A 23,532-nucleotide genomic window follows, 5' to 3' on the forward strand; every position below is an offset into this window, starting at 1 on the left:
TATCTAAAAACAGTTCCTTAATTAGGCTGAGGGCCGAAGAATCTGATACATTAAGAGCAAACAACTTAAATTCAAAATCGGCTGAAGGCCCGTTACTTAAAACTCAATATCAGTGGTTTAAAAAAAATACCAATGGCTTTACATAAAACAGTTCTTAAATTATGCTGAAGGCCCAAACCATCTGACGCCTTAAGGGCAAAACAATCTTAATCTACAAATCTGCTAGAAGCCATACAAGTGCAAACAACAAGAACAAACAAGAAAAGGCAGTACACCCAAGGGCGCTCAGAAGTTCCGAGGGTCGGCCTGGAATTCAAACACAAATGCTCACTTAGGTGAGACAGGCAGCCGGCCCAACTATTGTCGATCCGACGACAACCCAACCGACAGACAGTCAACGGACCCACTTACAGGATAACCTCCGCTTCACCCGACCATCACACAACAGGGAGTTCAATGGAACAACGTAGAAGGTGTTGGCGTCCACAACCAATTATGCGTTGAGCTGTCAAACTACACACCATGCTGGACAGCGACAACACAATGAGGAAAATACACTGCCTGAATTTACATCAACGGCTAGGGCAGGTAGCCGGAACGTTAACTTCCACAAGGCAGAAGATTCCTCTGGTGCGCTTTAGTTAAAATAACCGAGTACAGTTAAACGCCACCAGAGGTTGGCTAAAATTTTCCAACTTAAAAACACACATTGTAGCTCGCAGGAATATCCCAACAGCCGACAACGAACTCCAAACGACACAATGTGAACAGTCATGACTTGCTGGTAGATTAAGTCAAACTCAGCTTTCATGTCCAGGATCGGTGAGCCACGAACCTCGTAGCAATGGGAAAAGCACCACATATTCTGACACCACATAGAGGCCACCAGCGGGCCCGGCCAAACTACATGCTGCGGAGATTTCCTCGCTGCTCCACGCCAACTGCCCAACTGCCCGCACACAGCAAAGCTGGAAACTATAAGCGCCAGGCCAAAGATAGTCCAAAAAGAGGGTAACAGAATAATCGCAATAACCGCGGAAGACTGAATGCAGAATAGCAACCAAGGTTTAATCCAACGCATAGCATGAGCCAGCCATGGCTCACAACTCATCACGGCACTGCTCTGATTACAACTACCTTTTTATGTCGTGTGCTAAATTTTGCAAGCAATACCCATAGTCTGCCTACCTGATGCCATCCTGTAAGGTGGTGACCGCTTCATCTTGTTCACTGGGTTTGGCGTGATCATCAGATGGCTTTGCCAGTGAGTCTTCTTGTCTGCTTTCTTTCAACTCGCTGACCTGAACACTTTTTTCTTCCATCACACGGGGATAAGAGTACCTGCTTCAGAGACTCGTTACCTCGTAAATACCTGAAACTAAAACAATGAAATGTTGCTTTTAATGCAGAAAACAATCATTGGAAGCCAGCAACAAAATTCAGCATAACATGCTAGTGCGAACTCCTGTTTCCGCGAATACTTACTTCCACATCTTTTCAAAGCCCTCTGTCCAGCTGTACACACCATGTTATCCTCCCTAACTAGTAGCTACTGACATCTATGTTTGTAGGGGCCGCACTGTACAGTGTGTGGCAGAGGATCACACCACACCAGTTCCATTTCTCCTCTTGATGTTCCTTCTGCGAACCGTGGGCGGGAAGAACGCTGTTGGAGTGGTTCTGTATAGGCCCAAAATTCTGTTGTTGGACTATCTTGATCATGCCGTGTGAAGGAAAAAAACTCATGTGAAAATTTTGATGGTCGCAGAATGAGAACATATATTTGATTCCAGTCGCTCTCAAGCACTGCAGGACAGCTTTGTGAGCTGTGGCGTCAGAAAATCCCCTCCGTAAAATAGCTGTACAAAGGCTAATTGCCTTCTTTCTCACCCCTGTTGTAGCCTGGTCGCCCACCCAAATATGAACGGTTTCGACACGCTCGTCGTTAAACTGACCAGTCTGATTAGTCAACTGTTTCCTCAAATTTCAGACGACATGTCAGTATCTTTAAGCACTGCGGATCATCTTTGCTTGCGTTTACCTCCCCAGAAGAGTTTTGTCAAAATGGGAGGTAGCTAGCAACGTCAGGTTATATATCATACTAACTTAATCCAAGATAGGAGGAAGGGAAGTATCGGTCGTTAATTTTAATCTATTTATTGCAGACTGATTTCAGCTAATGTGTAGATGTCTTCAGCGTAGTTACATGCAAGCCATGATGACTCATCTCAAATAAACTGTCGGAATGTCAACATAATGAGTTTAGCGGGATGGAAATATAAGCAGCAACCTCAGTAAACTGTTTATCTCTAATGGCAAGTTTGTCCTAAGTGCGATTTTACAGTAACGTTCAGAAAAAAACATGAAGCCTTGAGCGACTAGAGAAAGGAAGTTCATATTCGCAAGATAGGTACGTTAGCATGTTCTGCAGAAATGATTAACATTTCAGTCACTTCTGTTGAGCATGTGTCCTGTTGCCTAGTAGTCACAGGGTCTGCCATGGGCCCTGATACACTACTGGCCATAGAAGTTACTACACCACGAAGATGACGTGCTACAGACGCGAAATTTAACCGACACGAAGAATATGCTGTAATATGCAAATGATTAGCTTTTCAGAGCATTCACACAATGTTGGCGCCTACAACGTGCCGACATGAGGAAAGTTTCCAACAGATCTCTCATACACAAACAGCAGCTGACCGGCGTAGCCTCGTGAAACGTTGTTGTGATGCCTTGTGTAAGGAGGAGAAATGCGTACCATCACGTTTCCGACTTTCATAAAGGTCGGATTGTAGCCTATCGCGATTGCGGTTTATCGCATCGCGACATTGCTGCTCGCGTTGGTCGAGATCCGATGACTGTTAGCAGAATATGGAATTGGTGGGTTCAGGAGGGTAATACGGAACGCCATGCTGTATTCCAAAGGCCTCGTATTACTAGCAGTCGAGATGACAGGCATCTTATCCGCATGGCTTTAAAGGATCGTGCAGCCACGTCTCGATCCCTGAGTTAACAGATGGGGACGTTTGCAAGACAACAACCGTCTGCACGAACAGTTCGACGACGTTGCCAGCAGCATGGACTATCAGCTCGGAGACCATGGCTGCGGTTACCCTTGACGCTCCATCACAGACAGGAACACCTGCGATGGTGTACTCAACGACGAACCTGGATGCATGAATGGCAAAACGTCATTTTTTCGGATGGATCCAGGTTCTGTTTACAGTATCATGATGGTCGCATCCGTGTCTGGCGACATCGCGGTGAACGCACATTGGAAGCGTGTATTCGTCATCGCCATACTGGCGTATCACCCGGCGTGATGGTATGGGGTGCCATTGGTTACACGTCTCGGTCACCTCTTGTTCGCATTGTCGGCACTTTGAACAGTGGACGTTACATTTCAGATGTGTTACGACCCGTGGCTCTACTCTTCATTCGATCCCTGCGAAACCCTACATTTCAGCAGGATAATGCACGACCGCATGTTGCAGGTCCTCTACGGGCCTTTCTGGATGCAGAAAATGTTCGACTGCTGCCCTGGTCAGCACATTCTCCAGATCTCTCACCAATTGAAAACGTTTGGTCAATGGTGGCCGAGCAACTGGCTTGTCACAATACGCCAGTCACTACTCTTGATGAACTGTGGTATCGTGTTGAAGCTGCATGGGCAGCTGTTCCTGTACACGCCATCCAAGTTCTGTTTGACTCAATGCCCAGGCGTATCAAGGCCGTTATTACGGCCAGAGGTGGTTGTTCTGGGTACTGATTTCTCAGGATCTATGCACCAAAATTGCGTGAAAATGTTATCACATGTCAGTTCTAGTATAATATATTTGTCCAATGAATACCCGTTTATCATCTGGATTTCTTCTTGGTGTAGCAATTTTAATGGCCAGTAGCGTAACTTGTGCCACGCGTGATGGCAAAGACACGTATAAGGCGCGAATGGCGCTCTGTAGTATAGTCACCCATACTGCATTCACATGGTTCCAAAGTTCATCTCTTGTGGTGGGCATTGGGTCACAGTATTGCACATGTCGTTTGACCGTATCCCACACATTTTAGACTGGCGGCAAGTCTCGTGATCTGGTGGGCCAATGCAAAAGGCTGGCTCCTCTGAGTAGTTTTGTGATGTGTCTGGACTCTGGCCTAAACTTTTAGGCTGGAGGTTTTAGTGTATTGCACAGTGGCTGGCTCCTCCCTTTTTCCTTGCGGTGAGCCAGCCAGTTCCATCTGCTATATTGTTTTAGCTCCCTCTACCACTTTCTTCCTGGGTTGTCCATGTTTTAACGATAGCGACATGCTTCGTCCCTCGCTTCGGTGTGGGTAGGCACATATTTTTTCTGTGTCTTATGTTCTGTTTTATCTTATTGTTCTGAGTCTTTTCTTGACACACGTCTCAATCTGTTATTGAGCGGGCACTGAAGACCTCGCCATCGTGCGCCCTTAAAACCCTCTCCATCCATCCATCCATCCATCCATCCATCCATCAAGAAGGCACTCGTTCGTGCAGCAACATGAGGTCGTGCCTTGTCTTGCTGAAAAATGGAAACGAGGGTGTAGTGCAGTAAGAGTATGGCTACAGGCAGCAACATGTCTTTCACGTAGGTCACGCTGATCACAGTGCCCTGGACACGCATCAACTGTGATTTGCGGTTGTACCCAACAGCACCGCAAACTGTAAAGCATTGTCTTGGCGCTGTACGTCTTGTGCGAATGCAATCACTGCGATGACGCTTCCCCTGTCTGCGGCGAACCAAAATGCGACCACCATTTTCAAACAAATAGAATCTGGATTCACCGAAAACACTATACGACGTGAATGATAATTAATTGAAGCCCTCAGCTACCAACAGGTGTTGTGGATATAACTTGATGGGGACAGCTGAAATTGCGTGTCCCGACCGGGACTCGAACCCGGGATCTCCTGCCCTCATGACCGACGTTCTATCCATCCGAGCCCCCGAGGACACACAGATGAATAACGCGACTGCAGGGACTTATGCCTTGCACGCCTCCCGGTGAGACCCACATTCCCAACTGTCCACAATCTACATACCTAATGTTCCTAACAGGTATATTGGCCATCCACTCATTACTCGCGCCAACTAAGGTGACGATTTCTGTAAGAGAAAAAACGCACAGGTTGCCCGAACTCTTACGGTAATCGTCTCCTTAATTGGCGCGAGTAATGAGTGGATGGCCAATATATCTGTTAGGAACATTAGGTATGTAGATTGTGGACAGTTGGGAATGTGGGTCTCACCGGGAGGCGTGCAAGGCATAAGTCCCTGCAGTCGCGTTATTCATCTGTGCGTCCTCGGGGGCTCGGATGGATAGAGCGTCGGCCATGAGGGCAGGAGATCTCGGGTTCGAGTCCCGGTCGGGACACGCAATTTCAGCTGTCCCCATCGAGGTATATCAACAACACCTATCGGCAGTTGAGGGTTTCAATTAATTATCATTTATTTTAGAGAAGCTGCACGGTCATCAATGGTACCTGTTCTCCCGAGAACAGTTACTGTCTTCAACTATATGACGTCATTCCTGTCATGTTTGACGTCGTTCTACACCATTGTCATTTAGCATGTTTCTGTACATTCGTCAAAGGTAGGTGGAGAAGTGGACGACGTCGTAATAGAGGGCGACGGTTTGTGACCTCTGATAGTTTACGATGTATTACACTGTTCCACTGTTGGGTCAGAGCCGCGGAGAAAGAAGATCTATCCTGCAATGTCATTCGGACGAGGTGTCGATCTTCTCGGGGTGTGGTCTGGTTGGTGTGACCTGGCCCATCTCGTCGTGTTCTACGATCTTCCGTCAACCACTCTGCATACACTCGTTGCACTGCTGAAACACTTCGTCCCACACGAGCAGCAATTTTCCGGATGGATGCATCACATTCCCTCATGCCAGTAATGTGCCCTCTTTCAGTCTCACTGATTCGACGGTACGGATCGTGGATACGTCTGCGGCGAGGCATCCTGCACGTCTGCTCAACTCACACTGATCCATTACCTTCGATTTATAGCGACAACGAGAGCCGAAAGCCGGTAGGCGTCGTTGCGTCGCGATATCGGTGTTGTCCTTGAACCCTCAGGCCGACATGGTTCAAATGCTAATCATATCTACAGAACATGCTATTATAAGCGTCCTGCGAATATGAACGTCCTATCTCACGTCGTTCACGGTAATCTGTTAGTTTGTTTTATTTTTTTTCTTTTAATTACGACCAATGCTACCCTTCCTTCTGTGTTGGATGTTATTAATACGGCTGTGGAGCACGCAGTTCCTGATGGAAGCAAGCTTGTAGATCATATCTAGATTTGACTGTAAACGCTCAGCAGAGGAAAGGCTACAGAATCTGATGTCATACGCTTCTGCATGTAGTACGCCAAAGAACTTACTCGTCTTGTAGCAGCACTGCTGCTTAGGGAGCAAAATACGAGGGTGTACAGAGTGTCATTCTCAACGGTCAGTGGAGGAGCGGACATTTCCTAGTGAACGGTGAGAAATCTTGAGACTTAGAAGTAACTTTGTGCGCACACGAAGGGAGTGTCAGAGGACTATTACTTTACACAGTGTATACAAATAATTAAGTGGATAACTTCGTAAATTCCATGAGGCTGCTTGCGGATGAAGCAGCAAACCTGTATGGTAATGAAATTCAGGAAGACATATACAGGATTGACGCTTGGTACAGGGATTGGTAGTTGACCCTCAACAATGGCTCAATGTGCATAAATAGGTGGTAAGACGCACTGTTACATGAATACGAGATAGCATAATATTGAGGACGCAGTCACATCGATTGATTGTCTATGTGTATGAGAACGGAGCGATTAAAGTGACACGATTACGTAAAACTAATTGAAGATAAAGCAGATGCCAGCCTGTGTCATTGGAAGAATCCTCAGGAAAAGGTAGCTCAGGAAGCTCTTCTACGACCGATATTTAAATATTTCATATCAATCTGGCCCCGTATCAGGTGGGACTGACACAGAAGATTCAACGAAGTGCATCGCATACTACAAGACTGCCTTTTTTATCAGGTGTGGTTTACTGTTAAAATTCGTACCTTCCTAGAAGTGACAACAAATACATACAGTATGTGATCAAAAGTATCCGGACATCTGGCTGAAAATGACTTACACGTTCGTGGTGCCCTCCATCGGTGATGCTGGAATTCAATATGGTGCTGGCTCACCCTTAGCCTTGATGACAGCTTCCACTCTTGCAGGCATACGTTCAATCAGGTGCTGAAAGGTTTCTTGGGGAAAGGCAGCCCATTCTTCACGGATGCTCCTCTGAGGATAGGTATCGATGTCGGTCAGTGAGGCCTGGCACGAAGTCGCCGTTCCAAAACATCCCAAAGTGTTCTATAGGATTCAGGTCAGAACTCTGTGCAGGCCAGTTCATTCCAGGAATGTTACTGTCGTGTAACCACTCCGCCAAAGGTCGTGCATTATGATCAGGTGCTCGATCGTCTTGAAATATGCAGTCACCATTCCCGAATTGCTCTTCAACAGTGGGAAGCAAAAAGGTGCTTAAAACATCAGTGTAGGCCTGTGCTGTAATAGTGCCAGGCAAAACAAGGGGTGCAAGCTCCCCTCCATGAAAAACAATACCACACCATAACACCACCGCCTCCGAATATTACTGTTGGCACTACACGCGCTGGCAGATGACGTTCACCGGGCAATCTCGATACCCATCGGATACACATCGATACCCATCGGATCGCCACATTGTGTACCGTGGTTCGTCACTCCACACAAAGCTCTTCCCCTCAGTCGTCCAACGTTTACGCTCCTTACACCAAGCGAGGCTTCGTTTGGCATTTACCGGCGTGATGTGTGGCTTATGTGCAGCTGCTCGACCATGGAATCCAAGTTTTCTCACCTGTCGCCTAACTGTCATAGTACTTGCGGTGGACCCTGATGCAGTTTGGAATTCTTGTGTGATGGTCTGGATAGATGTCTGCCTATTATACATTACGATGCTCTTCAATTGTCGGTGATCTGTCAGTCAACAGACGAGGTCGTCCTGTACGCTTTTGTGCTGTACGTGTTCCTTCACGTCTCCACTTCACTATCACATCGGAAACAGTGGACCTAGGGGTGTTGAGGAGTGTGGAAATCTCGCTTGAGACGTATGACACAAGTGACACCCAATCACATGACCACGTTGGAAATCCGTGAATTCCGCGTAGCGCTCTCTCACGATGTCTAATAACTAAAGAGGTCACTGATACGTAGTACCTCGCGGTAGGTGGCAGCAAAACGTATGTTTTTGGGGGTGTCCGGATACATTTGTACACATAGTGTAGCCTCCTTCCACGTACAGTGATGAGGCAAAACATTATGACGACAGCCCACCGTGAAGTTGTAAGCTGTCTGGTGGCACTGCAGGCACGTGACGCGGAAAGAGAAGTATATGAGCGGAGCAGAGACGAATGGGGAATCATTCTAGTGGCGATAAGTGGCGCAAATGCGAAATACCACCGGCTTAAGTGACTTTAACAAAAGCCAAATTGTTGTGGATCTGTGTCTGGAAGCGAGGGTCCCGGAAACGACGAAGGTGGTCGGCTGTTCGCGTGCTACTGTCGTGATCATCTTCGAAAAGTGGTTAAAGAATGTAGAAACCATGATCAGGCGACAAGAAGTAGGAGGCTCATACGTCATCACAGAACGCAGGGATCGGAGGCTTGCCTGCTCTCTAAAGCAAGATAGGCGGCGATCTGCGGCTGATCTGACAACAGAACACAGTGCTGTCGCAGACACAAGTGTTTTGGAGCAGGAACTTCAGCGTACAGTGTTGAACATGGTGGTCCACAGCAGAGGACCCCTTCGTGTTCTCATGTTGACCCAACAATATCGTCAGTTACCCTTACAGTGGGCACGGGATCATCGAGATCGGACGGCGGGTCAATGGAATCGTGTCGCCTGGTCGGAAGAATTCTGCTTGTTGACGCTCGTATCCAGATACACCGTCATCCAGGCGGACGACCGCTCGAAACTTGCAACATCCGCCAATGGGAGCAATATTACGTTATGGAGACATTCACCTGGGCTTCTATGGGATCTTTCTCAAGGATATTCACGTCAACAGTATGCGCGAAGAGCAACCGGAAACAATTGGTCTTCCAGTAGTTGAAAATGACTTTACGAAGAAAGGGTCAGTGTCGTTGATTTAGGCTTATTTCCTTCTCAGGCAGTGTTCAACAGGTTTTAATAGTCGTCTGATTCCAATTCTATAAAAAAAGAAGTAATAGTTGCTTTTACTTCCTCAAAATAGTGTGTTTCTAGATGTATCAAATTTGAAACTACATTTCATACATATATGAGCAACTGGAGGAGAGGGGGGGGGGGCTTATGCGTATATGAGCAACTGACAGTCGTTACAGTTTTACTGTGTTCATCGTTTTGTAGTTTTTAAGACATGCATGACGGCTTCAATAACTACTATGTCATTTGTTACTTTTTCTTAGATGAAAATGCGCTGGGAACAAAGATAATTATTTAGCCATTCCAGAACCATACAATGAGTATAAGTACAGAACCTAGTTCCAGTCATTTTTCCGTACAAGCAACACATAATTTTTCGCCTCACGCCCACCCTCCCTCCCCCGTCCCAATCCTTTCGGCATTAGCTGTCTTTAGCTGGGTGCTTGTTAAAATCGTAAAATCTTTTGTACTTGGCGCGCTCCTCAGCTTGGTACCCAAAGCGGCCGCTTATGTCGCTTGGACCTTGCACCGACTCTTCACAAAGCAAACAATGTTATTTATGAAAGACAGAAAATGTCGCAAATGAAAGAAGAAACACCATTATTGGACATACTAGCGCCGAGGAAGAGGAAAATTGGCCAAAAGATACAAATGTGTTTTACACGTGCTAAAACTCGCTACCGAAAAAAAGAAGCAGATCATAGTACAGGGAACTGGGGCGTTCGAGTCTGATAAATGAGAGGTGCTCCGAATGTAAAGCATTCCTTTACCGTACTTCATTAAGAAAGTGTTTTATTTTGCAAAGTAATTTTGTATAATTTTATATCTTAGAATATTTCTTAACATCTTTTGTCCTCCCAAGTAACACTAAGGTGGCAACATTTAACAATCTTGTTCACTTTACAGGATGATAAGAGATGTGCGTTAAGTTATAGAACCAAATAACGTAAAATTAATTTTTCACCCGTGTCTTTACCTTTTCCTTAAGCAACTGGTTGCATCACGTGTAATATAGGACATACAGGACCTGCAAAAACGTGTAAGCAGCTAAAACAGTTATTGGTGAATATATTCTCACTACTGTGTTAACCAACTTGTTAAAGATTGTTCACGTGACTTTACTTTGTAAATGTGCTTTTAGGTCCCCACAGGATATGCGAGCACAAAATAGGCCGGCATTAGTTTGCCATGTGTTCTGCGCGTCTGCCTTTCGACCTACATTATAAATTTGAGAAACCTACTGTGGCAAATCTGTACACACTGAAAGGAATAAATGAAAATGTACTCGAAGACATAGTTGAGAAGACGTGTCTGCTCACTATTAGCCTTCATTTCCACCAGGAAAACTGACACGTATTGTAGCGTGCTGGATTGGGTGGACTGGATAAAAGGGTGGAGTTGATTGATTGAGTTCAGGTTAACATTTGATCACCTATTCATCTATTAATAACTTCATTCAAGGTCAACACAAAAATTCAGTTTTGTTTGAACGGTCAACCTGTCGTAAAAACTAAAATAAAATTGAGGACAGTAAAATGTTTTAAATACTCTGACTCAATAAAATTCTACAGCATTTACTATCACAAGAAATTATGCATAAGCATAACGACCAGTGGAACAAGTACTTCCAAGTCTTATTCAGCTTTGAAAATGAAATATTTACAGAAACGCTCTCTAATCGAACTCATTAAAATGGACACTACATTGATTTAAAATATAATAATATTTCTATTTAACTGTATTTTGGAAAGGCATATGCTCACTTTAACAATTCACAAACAGATTGGTGCGAAAACTGAATTTACGTAGAACCACAAGGACAACGGTAACTTCCCTGGCACATCCCGTTGGATCTCCGGCGCTCTTTCTGTCGTAAGATGTACTTCGGCGTACGAACATCACTCCACTCCAGCTTATACAAGTATAAGGAAATGCCTCAGCCTACTATGAAACAACTTAGTATTAGAAACAGGAAACCATCGGTTCTTAGCGCAGCCATACAGTATAGGTGTACTAGATGCCGGTTATGCACCAATAACCAGTACTCATACAAAACCCATCGCTATACAACAAATATGAAGTGAGCAGTCAGATGGATATAAAGAGAGTAAGTTAATCGTAGAGGGAGACCAAGAGATGAATACACTAAGCAGATTCAGAAGGATGTAGGTTGCAGTAGGTGCTGGGAGATGAAAAAGCTTGCACAGGATAGAGTAGCATGGAGAGCTGCATCAAACCAGTCTCAGGACTGAAGACCACAACAACAACAACAACAACAAGTTAATCGGATAACTGTCTGTTAACGCCGTTCGCTGATACAAAGTTACACCTTGTACAAACTCACACGAACCCAGGGTATGGCCAAATACATGAGCATAGTTTTAACGTAGTTCAAATGGTTCAAATGGCTCTGAGCGCTATGGGACTTAATATCTGGGGTCATCACTCCACCAGAACTTAGAACTACTTTAACCTAACTAACCTAAGGACATCACACACATCCATGCCCGAGGCAGGATTCGAACCTGCGACCGTAGCGGTCGCGTGGTTCCAGACTGTAGCGCCTAGAACGGCTCGGTCACACCGGCCGGCTTGAACGTAGTCAATCGGCGCACAGTTTGTAAGTGGTAAGTAGAAAATGATGATAAAGCCACACCAAACAACAGTACCTGTTTTCATTTTGAGCATACGTGTACCACATCCAGAATTCTCTCCGTGAGTCCGACTTGCTCTGACACAATACAACCACCGCCGTAAGCCCAGGGTACGCCACCTCCAGAATCCACAATACAGCTGACCCACGAGTGCTCGGTGTGCGCGGTTAGCTGGCTCTGAGCACTATGGGACTCAACTGCTGAGGTCATTAGTCCCCTAGAACTTAGAACTGGTTAAACCTAACTAACCTAAGGACATCACAAACATCCATGCCCGAGGCAGGATTCGAACCTGCGACCGTAGCGGTCTTGCGGTTCCAGACTGCAGTGCCTTTAACCGCACGGCCACTCCAGCCGGCTGTGCGCGGTTAGTCCTATAAACAAATTGCATTGTTTCCACAACGAAACCTTGTCTCGAAATCTGTCAGAAATTCCAAAGCCATTCTGGTAGTAAGTGAAGTATGATAGCGGCAAGACACAATCAAAGGCTTCTCTGCGCGATAGCAATGAAAATACTATCGAAACAGTGCTGCCAAAGCAGAATTATTAAACACAGCCTTCCGAAATGCCTTCACCAGAGAAGACGAACTAAATATTCCAGAATGCGAATCGGGAACAGCTGCCAACATGAGTAACTTAGAAGTAGATATTATCGGAGTAGTGAAAAAACTTAAATCACTTAAAGAAACCCTTCTGGTCCAGACTGTATACTAATTACGTTCCTTTCAGACTATGCTGATGCGATAGCTCCATGCTTAACGCTCATACACAAACGCTCGCTCGTAGAAACAACCGTTCCAAAGGACTGGAAAATTGCAAACGCAGACAAATATTCGAGAAAGGCAATGGGAGTAATCCACTAAATTACAGCCCCATATCATTAACGTCGATATGAAGCAGGCTTTTATCGACACAGTACCTCTCGAGCGGCACGTAATCAGATATACGGCATGTACTCTCAGTCCTGCGACTGGACTCGTGGTTTCCTGTCAGAGGGGTCACAGTTAGTAGTTACTGGCAGAAAGCCGTCGAGTAAAATAGAAGTGATTTGTAGCGCACCCCAGTGTAGTGTTATAGGCTTCTACCGTTCCTTATCTATAACTATATAAACGATTTAGGAGACAATCTGAGCAGCAGTCTTAGGTTGTTTGCAGACTCATCTAGTCAGGTCGTCAGAAGATAAAAACTAATTGCAAAACGATTTAAATGTTTGAATGGTGCGAAAATTGTCAATTGTACCTAAATAAAGAGAAGTGCGAGGTCATCGACATGAGTGCTAAAAGGAATCCGCTAAACTTCTGTTCCACGGTACATCAATCACCTCTGAAGGCCATAACCCAACTAAATACACTACTGGCCATTAAAACTGCTACATCAAAAAGAAATTCTGATGATAAATAGGTATTCATTGGACAAATATATTATAGTAGAATTGACGTGATTATATTTTCACGCAATTTGCGTGCATAGATCCTGAGAAATCAGTACCCAGAACAACCACCTCTGGCCGTAATAACGGCTTTGTTACGCCTATGCATTGAGTCAAACAGAGCTTGTATGGCGTGTACAGGTGCAGCTGCCCATGCAACTTCAACACGATACCACAGTTCATCAAGAGTAGTGACTCGCGTATTGTGACGAGCCAGTCGCTCGGCCACCATTGACAAGACGTTTTCAATTGGTGAGAGATCTGGAGAATGTGCTGGTCAGGGCAACAGTTGCAGATTTTCTGTATCCAGAAAGGCCCGTACAGGACCTGCAACATGCGGTCGTGCATTATGCTGCTGAAATGTAGGGTTTAGCACGGGTCGGATGAACGGTAGAGTCACTGGTCGTAACACATCTGAAATGTAACGTCCACTGTTCAACGTGCTGTCAATGCGAGCAAGAGGTGACCGAGAAGTGTAGCCAATGGCACGCCATACCATCACGCCGGGTGATACGCCAGTATGGAGATGACGAACACACGCTTCCAATGTGCGTTCACCGCGATGTCGCCAGACACGGATGCGACTATCATGATTCTGTAAACAGAACCTGTATTCATCCGAAAAAGTGACGTTTTGCCATTCCTGCATCCAGGTTCGTCGTTGAGTACGCCATCGCAGGCGCTCCTGTCTGTGATGCAGCGTCAAGGGTAATCACAGCCGTGGTCTCTGAGCTGATGGTCCATGTTGCAGCAAACGTCGTCGAACTGTCCGTGTAGATGGTTGTCGTCTTGCAAACGTCCCCATCTGTTGACTTAGGGATCGAGACATGGCTGCACGATCCGCTACAGCCATGCGGATAAGATGCCTGTCATCTCGACTGCTAGTGATAAGAGGCCGTTGGGATCCAGCACGGCTTTCCGTATTACCGTCCTGAACCCACCGATTCCATATTCTGCTAACAGTCATTGGATCTCAACCATCGCGAGCAACAATGTCGCGATACGATAAACCGAAATCGCGATAAGCTACAATCCGACCTTTATCAAAATCGGTAACGTGATGGTATGCATTTCTCCTCCTTATACGAGGCATCACAACAACGTTTCACCAGGCAACGGCGGCCAACTGCTGTTTGTGTATGAGAAATCGGTTGGAAACTTTCCTCATGTCAGCACGTTGTAGGTGTCGCCAACGGCTCCAACCTTGTGTGAATGCTCTGAAATGCTAATCATTTACATATTACATCATCTTCTTCCTGTCGGTTAAATTTCGCGTCTGTAGCACGTCATCTTCGTGGTGTAGCATTTTTAATGGGCAGTAGTGTACTTAGGAATGACAGTTCCGAACAACTTTAATTGGAAAGAACATAAAGAAAATTTTGTGTAGAATGCGAATGAAAGACTTCGTTTTGTTGGCAGAACACTTAGAAGATGCAACAGTTGCACTGAAGAGACTGCCTACACTACAGTTGTCCGTCCCCTTTTGGGGTAGTGCTGTGTGGTGTGGGATCGTTACCAGGTAGGATTAACGAAGAACATCGAGAAAATTCAAAGAAGGTTAGCGGGTTTATAGTATTTAGGAATGGGGAGAGAATGTGACGTACATGATACACGATTTGGGGTGGGCATCATTCAAACAACAGCGTTTATTGCTGGAGGAGGATCGTCTCATGAAATTCCGATCACCATCTATCTCCTCCGAATGTGAGAATGTATTCTTGACGCCGAGATATATAGGGAGAAACGATCATCGTAATAAAATAAGGGAAATCAAAGCTCACACGGAAAGATATAGGTCTTCGTTTTTTCCACGCTCTGTTCGAGAGTGGAGTAACAGAATTATTGTGAAGGTGTTCGATGACCGCTCTGCAAGGCGTTAACTATGGTTTGCAGAAATTCCATGTTGATGCAGCTGTTGATTTACATGCATTCGTAATTTCCGGCAATGCTCCTCCAGAGCGAGCGAGTAACTGCCTTTCTTCGTGGATCCGCGCGCCGGCTGACAGACCACTTCCGTGTCCCTAGTGCACGCAGATAAAGGCTTCCGGGACGAGAGATATCAGCCCACAAGGCTCCAGGAAATGTAACCGACCTCTGGCTTAGGCCTGGCAGTGCCAAATTAGGTAGTGGTGTCGAACGCGGCACAGTATACTTCAGAATCGAGGAACAGGTGAGAGAACAGTGAAGGCAATATGAAGTAACACTTCACAACAAAAGTACGTTTACTGACCACGTATGGAACTACTCTCAGAGCTGAACTTCCTGCCGCAGCAAATAATGCACCAATTCATACGTATGCAGAATGCTACAGGTAATTCTAGCGTTCCATAAATAAATAAGACCGAAAACCTACACGAAATCGTAAGTCTTCCGAAGCGGAAACCCACTCGTCATCAGCCGCGGCAGGTCGCGTGCTTCGCTCCCTTTACTACCGTCCACGTGCTAGGAATACGACTCGCTGAGGAACTCCTGTAGCTCTATCCTACGGAAGTGAAAATCAGGACGAAGAAACACACAGCTTGGCCAAAGCAGACGTCAATAGCGTTTTCACTGCTGGTGTCATAATAAATACCGTATTTCAAGATTTCATTAAAATACACTGTTGGCCATCGGAATTACAATACCATGGGAGGATAGCGCATGCAGTCTCATTGGAAGAATGCATGATTAAATTTGTAGGTGTGCCCGTTCCAGCCTCTCGATTTTCGGAGGTGGCGTTGAGGGCCCAGCTTTGCCCGAGAGCGCCCCTGCGGCATCTCGCCTCGCTAGTCGGAAGGTGGGCTCCAAGTTATACTGATAGGAAAATCTATTTTGTGAGCTTCTGAATGAGATATGGTATATTAAGTTTTGGGTTTTACGATACAGTGATCCATTTGAGGCGCTGAGAACCATAAAGCACAACTTCGTCGATTGTGAGAGTGTTGCATTTATCCACGCTTGTGACATCTGTTTATCTTACAATAGGTCCGGTTTACCTGTACTGAAGCCTCACATTGTGTACATGAACATTCCCTAAAAGCTGTACCATTGGTTTCTCTATATTCACTTAAATGTGGAGTCGACGACGGTGTGCTTTTTGTCCTTATGGTTCTTGGTGCCTAATTTGTCGCACCTACCAACAGAAAAATTGCATAACCTACCAATAATAAAAAATATAATTATTTATATCATTCACATTCAGTGTAACCTCCCAAAAGTAAAATTTTGTAACCTACCAATAATACAATGTGACTAACTTCTCAATAAAATTGTCGCTCACTTATAACCTTTAAATAATGACTGTGAATTTAAGCTGGTGAATTTTAGACGTCAGCACATCACAGTTCTTAGTGTCTCAACCGAAATGGATTCACATGTCACAGAGATCGCCGATTCAAGCTCGTCCAGCGTGGCGGGATGCTTTCGGTAGACCATGTCTTTCACTGTGCCCCACAAAAAAAGTCAGATGGAGTCAAATCCGGCGAATATAGAGGCCAATCCATGCCTGCACCAGTAAATTTGGGATATTCCAAAGCAATGACTCGATTCCCGAAGTATTCTTCAAGAAAGCCAAACACTTATTCGGTCCGATGTGGTCGGGCTCCATCCTGCATAAACCATTCAGTACCTCGTCGATCCTCTAACGCTTGCTGTGTGGCGATAAATTGTTCCAAAATTGCAACGTAACGTGCACCAGTGACCGTTTCTCGAATGAAAGAAGGGCCAATATCGTTAAGAGAATACAGGGGTTTCGCTTCACACCAATATGGCTTTTCGGAACCCCAAAATCGGCAGTTCTGCTTATTCGCGTATCCATTCAGGTGGAAGTGTGCTTCATCTGTAAACCAGATGCAGCCAACATCAAATCCTTCACTATCAATCATTGTGAGCATCTGATTAGCAAAGGCAACCCTTTGTTGCAGAGCACGTACTGGTATGGCCTGGTGCGTTTGAATTTTGAATGGAAACATCTGTAGACTCTTTGTCAGTATTTTCTGCGTGCTGGAACGTTTCAAACCAGTCTCAGATGCAATTCTACGGACGGATTGGTTGGGAAGGGAGTGAGACAGGCTTGTAGCCTCTCCCCGATATTATTCAATCTGTATATTGAGCAAGCAGTAAAGGAAACAAAAGAAAAGTTCGGAGTAGGTATTAAAATCCATGGAGAAGAAATAAAAACTTTGTGGTTCGCCGATAACATTGTAATTCTGTCAGAGACAGCAAAGGACTTGGAAGAGCAGTTGAACGGAATGGACTGTGTCTTGAAAGGAGGATATAAGATGAACATCAACAAAAGCGAAACGAAGATAATGGAATGTAGTCGAATGAAGTCGGGTGATGCAGAGGGAATTGGATTAAGAAATGAGACACTTAAAGTAGTAAAGGAGTTTTGCTATTTGGGGAGCAAAATAACTGATGATGGTCAAAGTAGAGAGGCTATAAAATGTAGAATGGCAATGCCAAGGAAAGCGTTTCTGAAGAAGAGAAATTTGCTAACATCGAGTATAGATTTAAGTGTCACGAAGTCGTTTCTGAAAGTATTTGTATGGAGTGTAACCATGTATGGAAGTGAAACATGGACGATAAATAGTTTAGCCAAGAAGAGAATAGAAACTTTCGAAATGAATGCTGAAGATTAGATGGGTAGATCACATAACTAATGAGGAGGTATTGAATAGAATTGGGGAGAAGAGGAGTTTGCGGCACATCTTGACTACAAGAAGAGATCGGTTGGTAGGACATGTTCTGAGGCATCAAGGGATTACCAATTTGGTACTGGAGGTCAGCGTGTAGGTAAAAATCGTAGAGGGAGACCAAGAGATGAATACACTAAGCAGATTCAGAAGGATGTAGGTTGCAGTAGGTACTGGGAGATGAAGAAGCTTGCACAGGATAGAGTAGCATGGAGAGCTGCATCAAACCAGTCTCAGGACTGAAAGCCACAACAACAACAACATCACACTTTCCAACCATACAGGTGCCCAGTACTCGGCAGCAGAGTACACAAGACTGATGCCAGTTAAACTTAGACAGTCAGCAGAGGTTCCTGTCTGGTTGGAAAGTGTGCATGTGAAGAAGGTAGAAACAAAACTTAACGACACTATGCGCTGTATTACTGGTTCCATCAAATCAACCCCATGCCACTGATTACATCCCTCCACCTCACTTAAGGCGGAAAAGAGCTCTACTGAGGCAGGCCAAGAAAATCTCTGCGTCACCTTCTCTACCACTGCACCAGGAATTCTGTCATCCGCCACAGCCACGATTGCTATCAAGAAGACCAGAAAGTGCGACTGCAGGACAACTCATCGCGGATGGTTTTTTGATCTAAATGAAAGCTGGAATCACGAATGGTCAACAAGAACATTGGGAGCAAGAGCCCATCATCTTGATCCTACAAAGAAGCCAAAAGGTTTTGACCTACCGAGGAAACTTTGGTGCCGCATCAACAGGTTAAGGACTGGACATGGTTGTTGTAGGTAATTCAGGTACAAATTGGGCTGGATCATTTCACCAATATGTGAATGTAATCAAGGAGAGCAGACAATTGTACATTTAGTCCAATGCTGTCCACTTCATTCATACCCTGGAATTCCCTATGACTTGTTCACTCTCACACCCAGCTTAATTAACTGGATGAAAAACATGGACTTTAAGGTTTAATCTTGTCTTATATCATATGTATATTGTATAAAAATCATTTGCCTTATATCAACTGTATATTGTATAAAATCACCATACGAATAAATAAATTGCTATCACGTAAATATTTAGCTACCGACATAAGACAAGCAGCTGCTATTCAGTTCACCTGAGGAAGAAGCAGTTTTTTTATACAGCAGCTTTCATTCTAATTTACGAGATTAAATTCAAGTAGCAACGCTGAAGTACCCCGTCCTCCGAATATGCGAGCCCAGCAATTACGTGGCAGGTTACCACTGTGACCAACGGATGTGTATTTCACCAGGCAGTTGTGTGAAAGTACTGAAATTCGAATGAAAGGTCAACGCTCTGACGATATAACCAATATTTACGTCAATGTTGCGTGCAGGTTGAAGTACGTCCCAGAGAAGGTCTTCTCTGACAGTTTCACATTGTTGTATGTGCTTTGTTCTCAAGTGAGGAGAGACTATGTGCAAAGGGCGTTCAAAAAGTTTTGCACAGTCGTCTCTACTTTTTTTTTTATTTTTTTGCGGGAGGTGAATGAAATTTTTTGTGAACATATTTGTAACCTTTATCTATAAGTTGGTATATAAAAGTATTTTCTTTCATTTAGACGTGAGCTATAATGGAGCGTGAAGTAGATGTCAGGTTGTGACAACGGTCGGTGATGGAGCTCTCTTCAAGACCGGCGATGATTGTGCCACATCGATTCACAGAAAGTTGCTTTGGGGAGGACACAGTGGATCACAGCAGCATCCAGCGGTGGTTGCAGAGGTCATTTCAGCAAGATGTCGTGTCGTCACACATCTGCCATTTTGGATGATTTGATCAATGGTCTCCTTATTCACATCACTAACTACTGTCGATGGTCTGCCACAACGTGAATTGTCAAAAAATCACCTTCTTTAAACCTCTGCAACCACCGCTGGATACTGCTGGGGTCCTCTTTGTCCTCGCCATAAACAGGGAGCAACTTTCTGTGAATCGATGTGGCAGAGTCATCGCCAGCCTTGTAGAGGAACTCCATTACCGACCGTTGTCGCAACCTGACATCTACTTCACGGTCCATAATAGTTCACCTGTAAATAAAAAAAAAATGTTTTTATATACTAACTTATAGCCAAATGTTCCAAGTATGTTTGTAACCTCCCCCTCACTTATCGACCTTAATGACAGTGAAAAATTAAACCGCGTGTATCTAATGGAAATTTGGGAAAAGCAATCGTCGCCGAAGTTAATCTGTCGGTAAAGAGGGAGGAAAGGGTTACATCTAAATGAAAGGAAAAATGCAAATGAAACTGGTGGAAATTAATTTTCAAAAGGGGTAAAGTTAATAAAGAAAGTAAATGTGCGGCCGTTACGTTAACAATTAACTAGCGGTAATTAGATATTTGAGATTTGGGGAAAATTACGGTCGCCATTCCTATGGGCAATTACTGTAGTAACTGAAAAAGAAAGGTTATTGCACATATAATTAGCACTAAAAGTGTGGCAACTGAAGGTTGACACGTGTTGTGTGAAAACTGAATGTTTGTCTGAAGTAATAAATTTCGCTACACCCTGACTTAATTTAGCAAAAGAATTAATAAAACTGGAAAATTGAAAGTTAATTTAGTGACTGAAATTAATAGTGAACTTTGCTTCTGAAGCATATCGAAATTCAGTAAAATACAGTTAGTCTTGGGCTACCTCGACAATCATTTCAAAAGCTTCTTGAATCTACGCAATTTAGAAATAAGAGATTTAACTTCGAACTTGAATTAAATGATTCTGAACAATTAACAATAGTAAAATTTAGTACGTACCAAGCTGAGCTGCAGTCACAAGTAAGCTAAAATATGCTAAAAAAACTCGCACTCTTAATTTGTGCTCGTGTAATCTAAATATTGTAGCCAGCTATGAATACTTTAACTGAACTTTGAAATTAAGGCAGTGAAATTGAATTTTATTATTTTAATGCTGGCGTTTGAATTGTCAACGACACTCGGGTTCATTTCGGAAAAGGAAGGGACCCTGCTTGGCAATGCAATTGGGACAATGAGCAACAAAGGTTGATGCTAAGTTGCTGTAATTTTGTGAAGCAGCAATTTTAAAAGCTGAGGTCTGCCATACAGTTCTGAAACTTTACGTGCTTTTAGTCTTCCTTGTTGGTTGATTGAAGGTTTGAAGTCGTCGATCGAGGAGGTGGCGACAGTCACTCGTTGTCGGCCGTCGCTGTTGCAGAAGCTGGATGCTGGCGCGCCTTCTTCTCGACACGGTCACCAGGCGAAACGGGCTCTTGATGTGCGCCAGCTAATGCTTCCCGTCCGCGACACCGTGCTAGAAACTATTATAGCCAGTCGAGCGCAATTACATGCTGCCCAACCCAGAACCCGCGGCAACTCGCGGGAGCGTCACACAACACACCTGCTCCACTGCACTAGTCCGGCCAGACCCTCTCTGCTCTGCCCGCGCTCCACGCGGCCGAGTTAACACTACCAAAGATCCTAAACACTTTGGTTCTCCACACGACCTATCGATGTATTCGTTCGATAGCATAGTTTTCCCTTGGCCAGACCCAGCGTATAAATACAAATAATATTCACAAAACAAACCAACATATATATATATATATATATATATACAAACAGTAAAACAATTACAGTATACAAAGATACAGAAACGTCATATATTCAGGTAACAAAATATGGAAAATAAATTATAGTACAATAGATGGAAATAGGAGGATATGCATTTCCGGCGTTACATGTTCACAAAAAATTTCATTCTCCTCCTGCAAAAAATAAACAAGTAGAGCCGACTGTGCAAAACTCTTTGAACGCCCTTTGTATAACAGCTGAAGCATTAAAACCACCATCTCATCTTTTACCTGCTTTTTTATTAATCTAGTCTCGAAAATTCTTGATCTGACAGGACGGCATTAAGCAATACACATTGAACAACCAAAGTAACTGGTACACCTGCCTAATATCGTGTAGGGGCCTGTCGCGCGGGATTATCCGAGCGGTCTCAGGCACTGCAGTCATGGACTGTGCGGCTGGTCCCGGTGGAGGTTCGAGTCCTTCCTCGGGCATGGGTGTGCGTGTTTGTCCTTAGGATAATTTAGGTTAAGTAGTGTCTAAGCTTAGGGAATGATGACCTTAGCAGTGAAGTCCCATAAGATTTCACACACATTTGAACATTTTTTTTTTTTTTGTGTAGGGTCCCCGCGAGCACGTAGAACTGCCTCAACACGACGTGGCATGGACTCGACTAATGTCTGAAGTAGTGCTGCAGGGAACTCACACCATGAAACTTGCAGGGCTGTCCACAAATCCGTGAGAGTAAAAGGGGGTGGAGATCTCTTCTGAACAGCACATTGCAAGGCATCCCAGATATGCTCAATAATGTTCACGTCGGGGAGTTTGGTGGCCAGCGGAAGTGTTGTAACTCAGAAGAGTGTTCCTGGAACCACTCTGTAGCGATTTTGGACGTATGGATTGTTGCATTTTCCTGCTGGAATTGCACAAGTCCGCTGGAATGCACAATGGACATGAATGAACGCAGGTGACCAGACTGGATGCTTACGTACGTATCACCTGTCGAAGTAGTATCTAGACGTATCAGGGGTCCAATATCACTCTCACTGCACACGCCCCACACCGTTACAGAGCCTCCACCAGCTTGAAGTGTCCCCTGCTGACATGCAGGGTCCATGGTTCATACCCGTACACGTCCATCCGCTGGATAACAGTACGAAACGAGACTCGTCCGACCAGGCAACATGTTTCCAATCATCAACAGTCCAATGTCGCGAGGCATAAAGCCTTGTGTCGTGCAGTACATGAGTGGGCCTTCCGCTCTGAAAACCCATATCGATGATGTTTCGTTGAATGGTTCGCACGCTGACACTTGTTGATGGCCCAGCATTGAAATCTGCAGCAACTTACGGAAGGGTTGCACTTCTGTTACGGTGAACGATCCTCTCCAGTCGTATTTGGTCCCGTTCTTGCATGATTTCTTCTGGCCGCAGCGAAGTCGGAGATTTGTTGTTTTACCGGATTCCTGATAATCACCGTACATCCACGACCTGGTCGTACGGGAAAATGCCCTCTTGATCGCTACCTCGGAGATGCTGTGTCGCATCCCTCGTGCGCCGATTATAACACAACGTTCAAACTTACTTAAATCTTGATAACCTGCCATTGTAGCAGCAGTAACCGATCTGACAACTGCACCAGACACTTTTTGCCTTCTATAGGTATTGCCGATCGTAGCGCCGTATTCTTCCCGTTTACATATCTCGGTATTTGAATACGCATGCCTATACCAGTTTCTTTGGCTCTTCAGTGTGATACAGTTTATTGTTTTATGCAGTGCATGGAGTAAAGTTCTAAGTGTTTCATCCGTTTCTTTAACGTGAACCTTGCCTCATTCCATGTCCCTAAAGTTTCCTCTTCGTTATTGGATGTTGTTGTTGTTGTGGTCTTCAGTCCTGAGACTGGTTTGATGCAGCTCTCCATGCTACTCTATCCTGCGCAAGCTTCTTCATCTCCCAGTACCTACCGCAACCTACATCCTTCTGAATCTGCTT

General features: G+C 44.7%; 1 protein-coding gene across 3 annotated transcripts in view; it reads right to left on the reverse strand.

The window, feature by feature from the left end:
* The window catches only part of LOC126417544 (caspase-1-like), a 270,319-nt gene that overhangs the window by 217,105 nt on the left and 29,682 nt on the right, over nucleotides 1–23,532 (reverse strand). The window contains exon 1 of one of the 3 annotated variants that reach the window (XM_050085130.1): nucleotides 11,903–12,036. The exons of 1 other annotated variant lie outside the window; for it this stretch is intronic. Coding sequence is in view for 1 of the 2 variants with exons in the window: in XM_050085126.1 (XP_049941083.1) it covers nucleotides 1,189–1,322 (134 nt within the window). In the remaining variant the exon portion in view is untranslated. Of the gene's footprint in view, nucleotides 1–1,188; nucleotides 1,379–11,902; nucleotides 12,037–23,532 lie in introns of those variants that run through there. One more of the 3 variants, XM_050085126.1, reaches the window with a different exon arrangement.

This window comes from Schistocerca serialis, chromosome 1 (genome assembly GCF_023864345.2).
Source record: "Schistocerca serialis cubense isolate TAMUIC-IGC-003099 chromosome 1, iqSchSeri2.2, whole genome shotgun sequence".
Classification (NCBI taxonomy): domain Eukaryota; kingdom Metazoa; phylum Arthropoda; class Insecta; order Orthoptera; family Acrididae; genus Schistocerca; species Schistocerca serialis.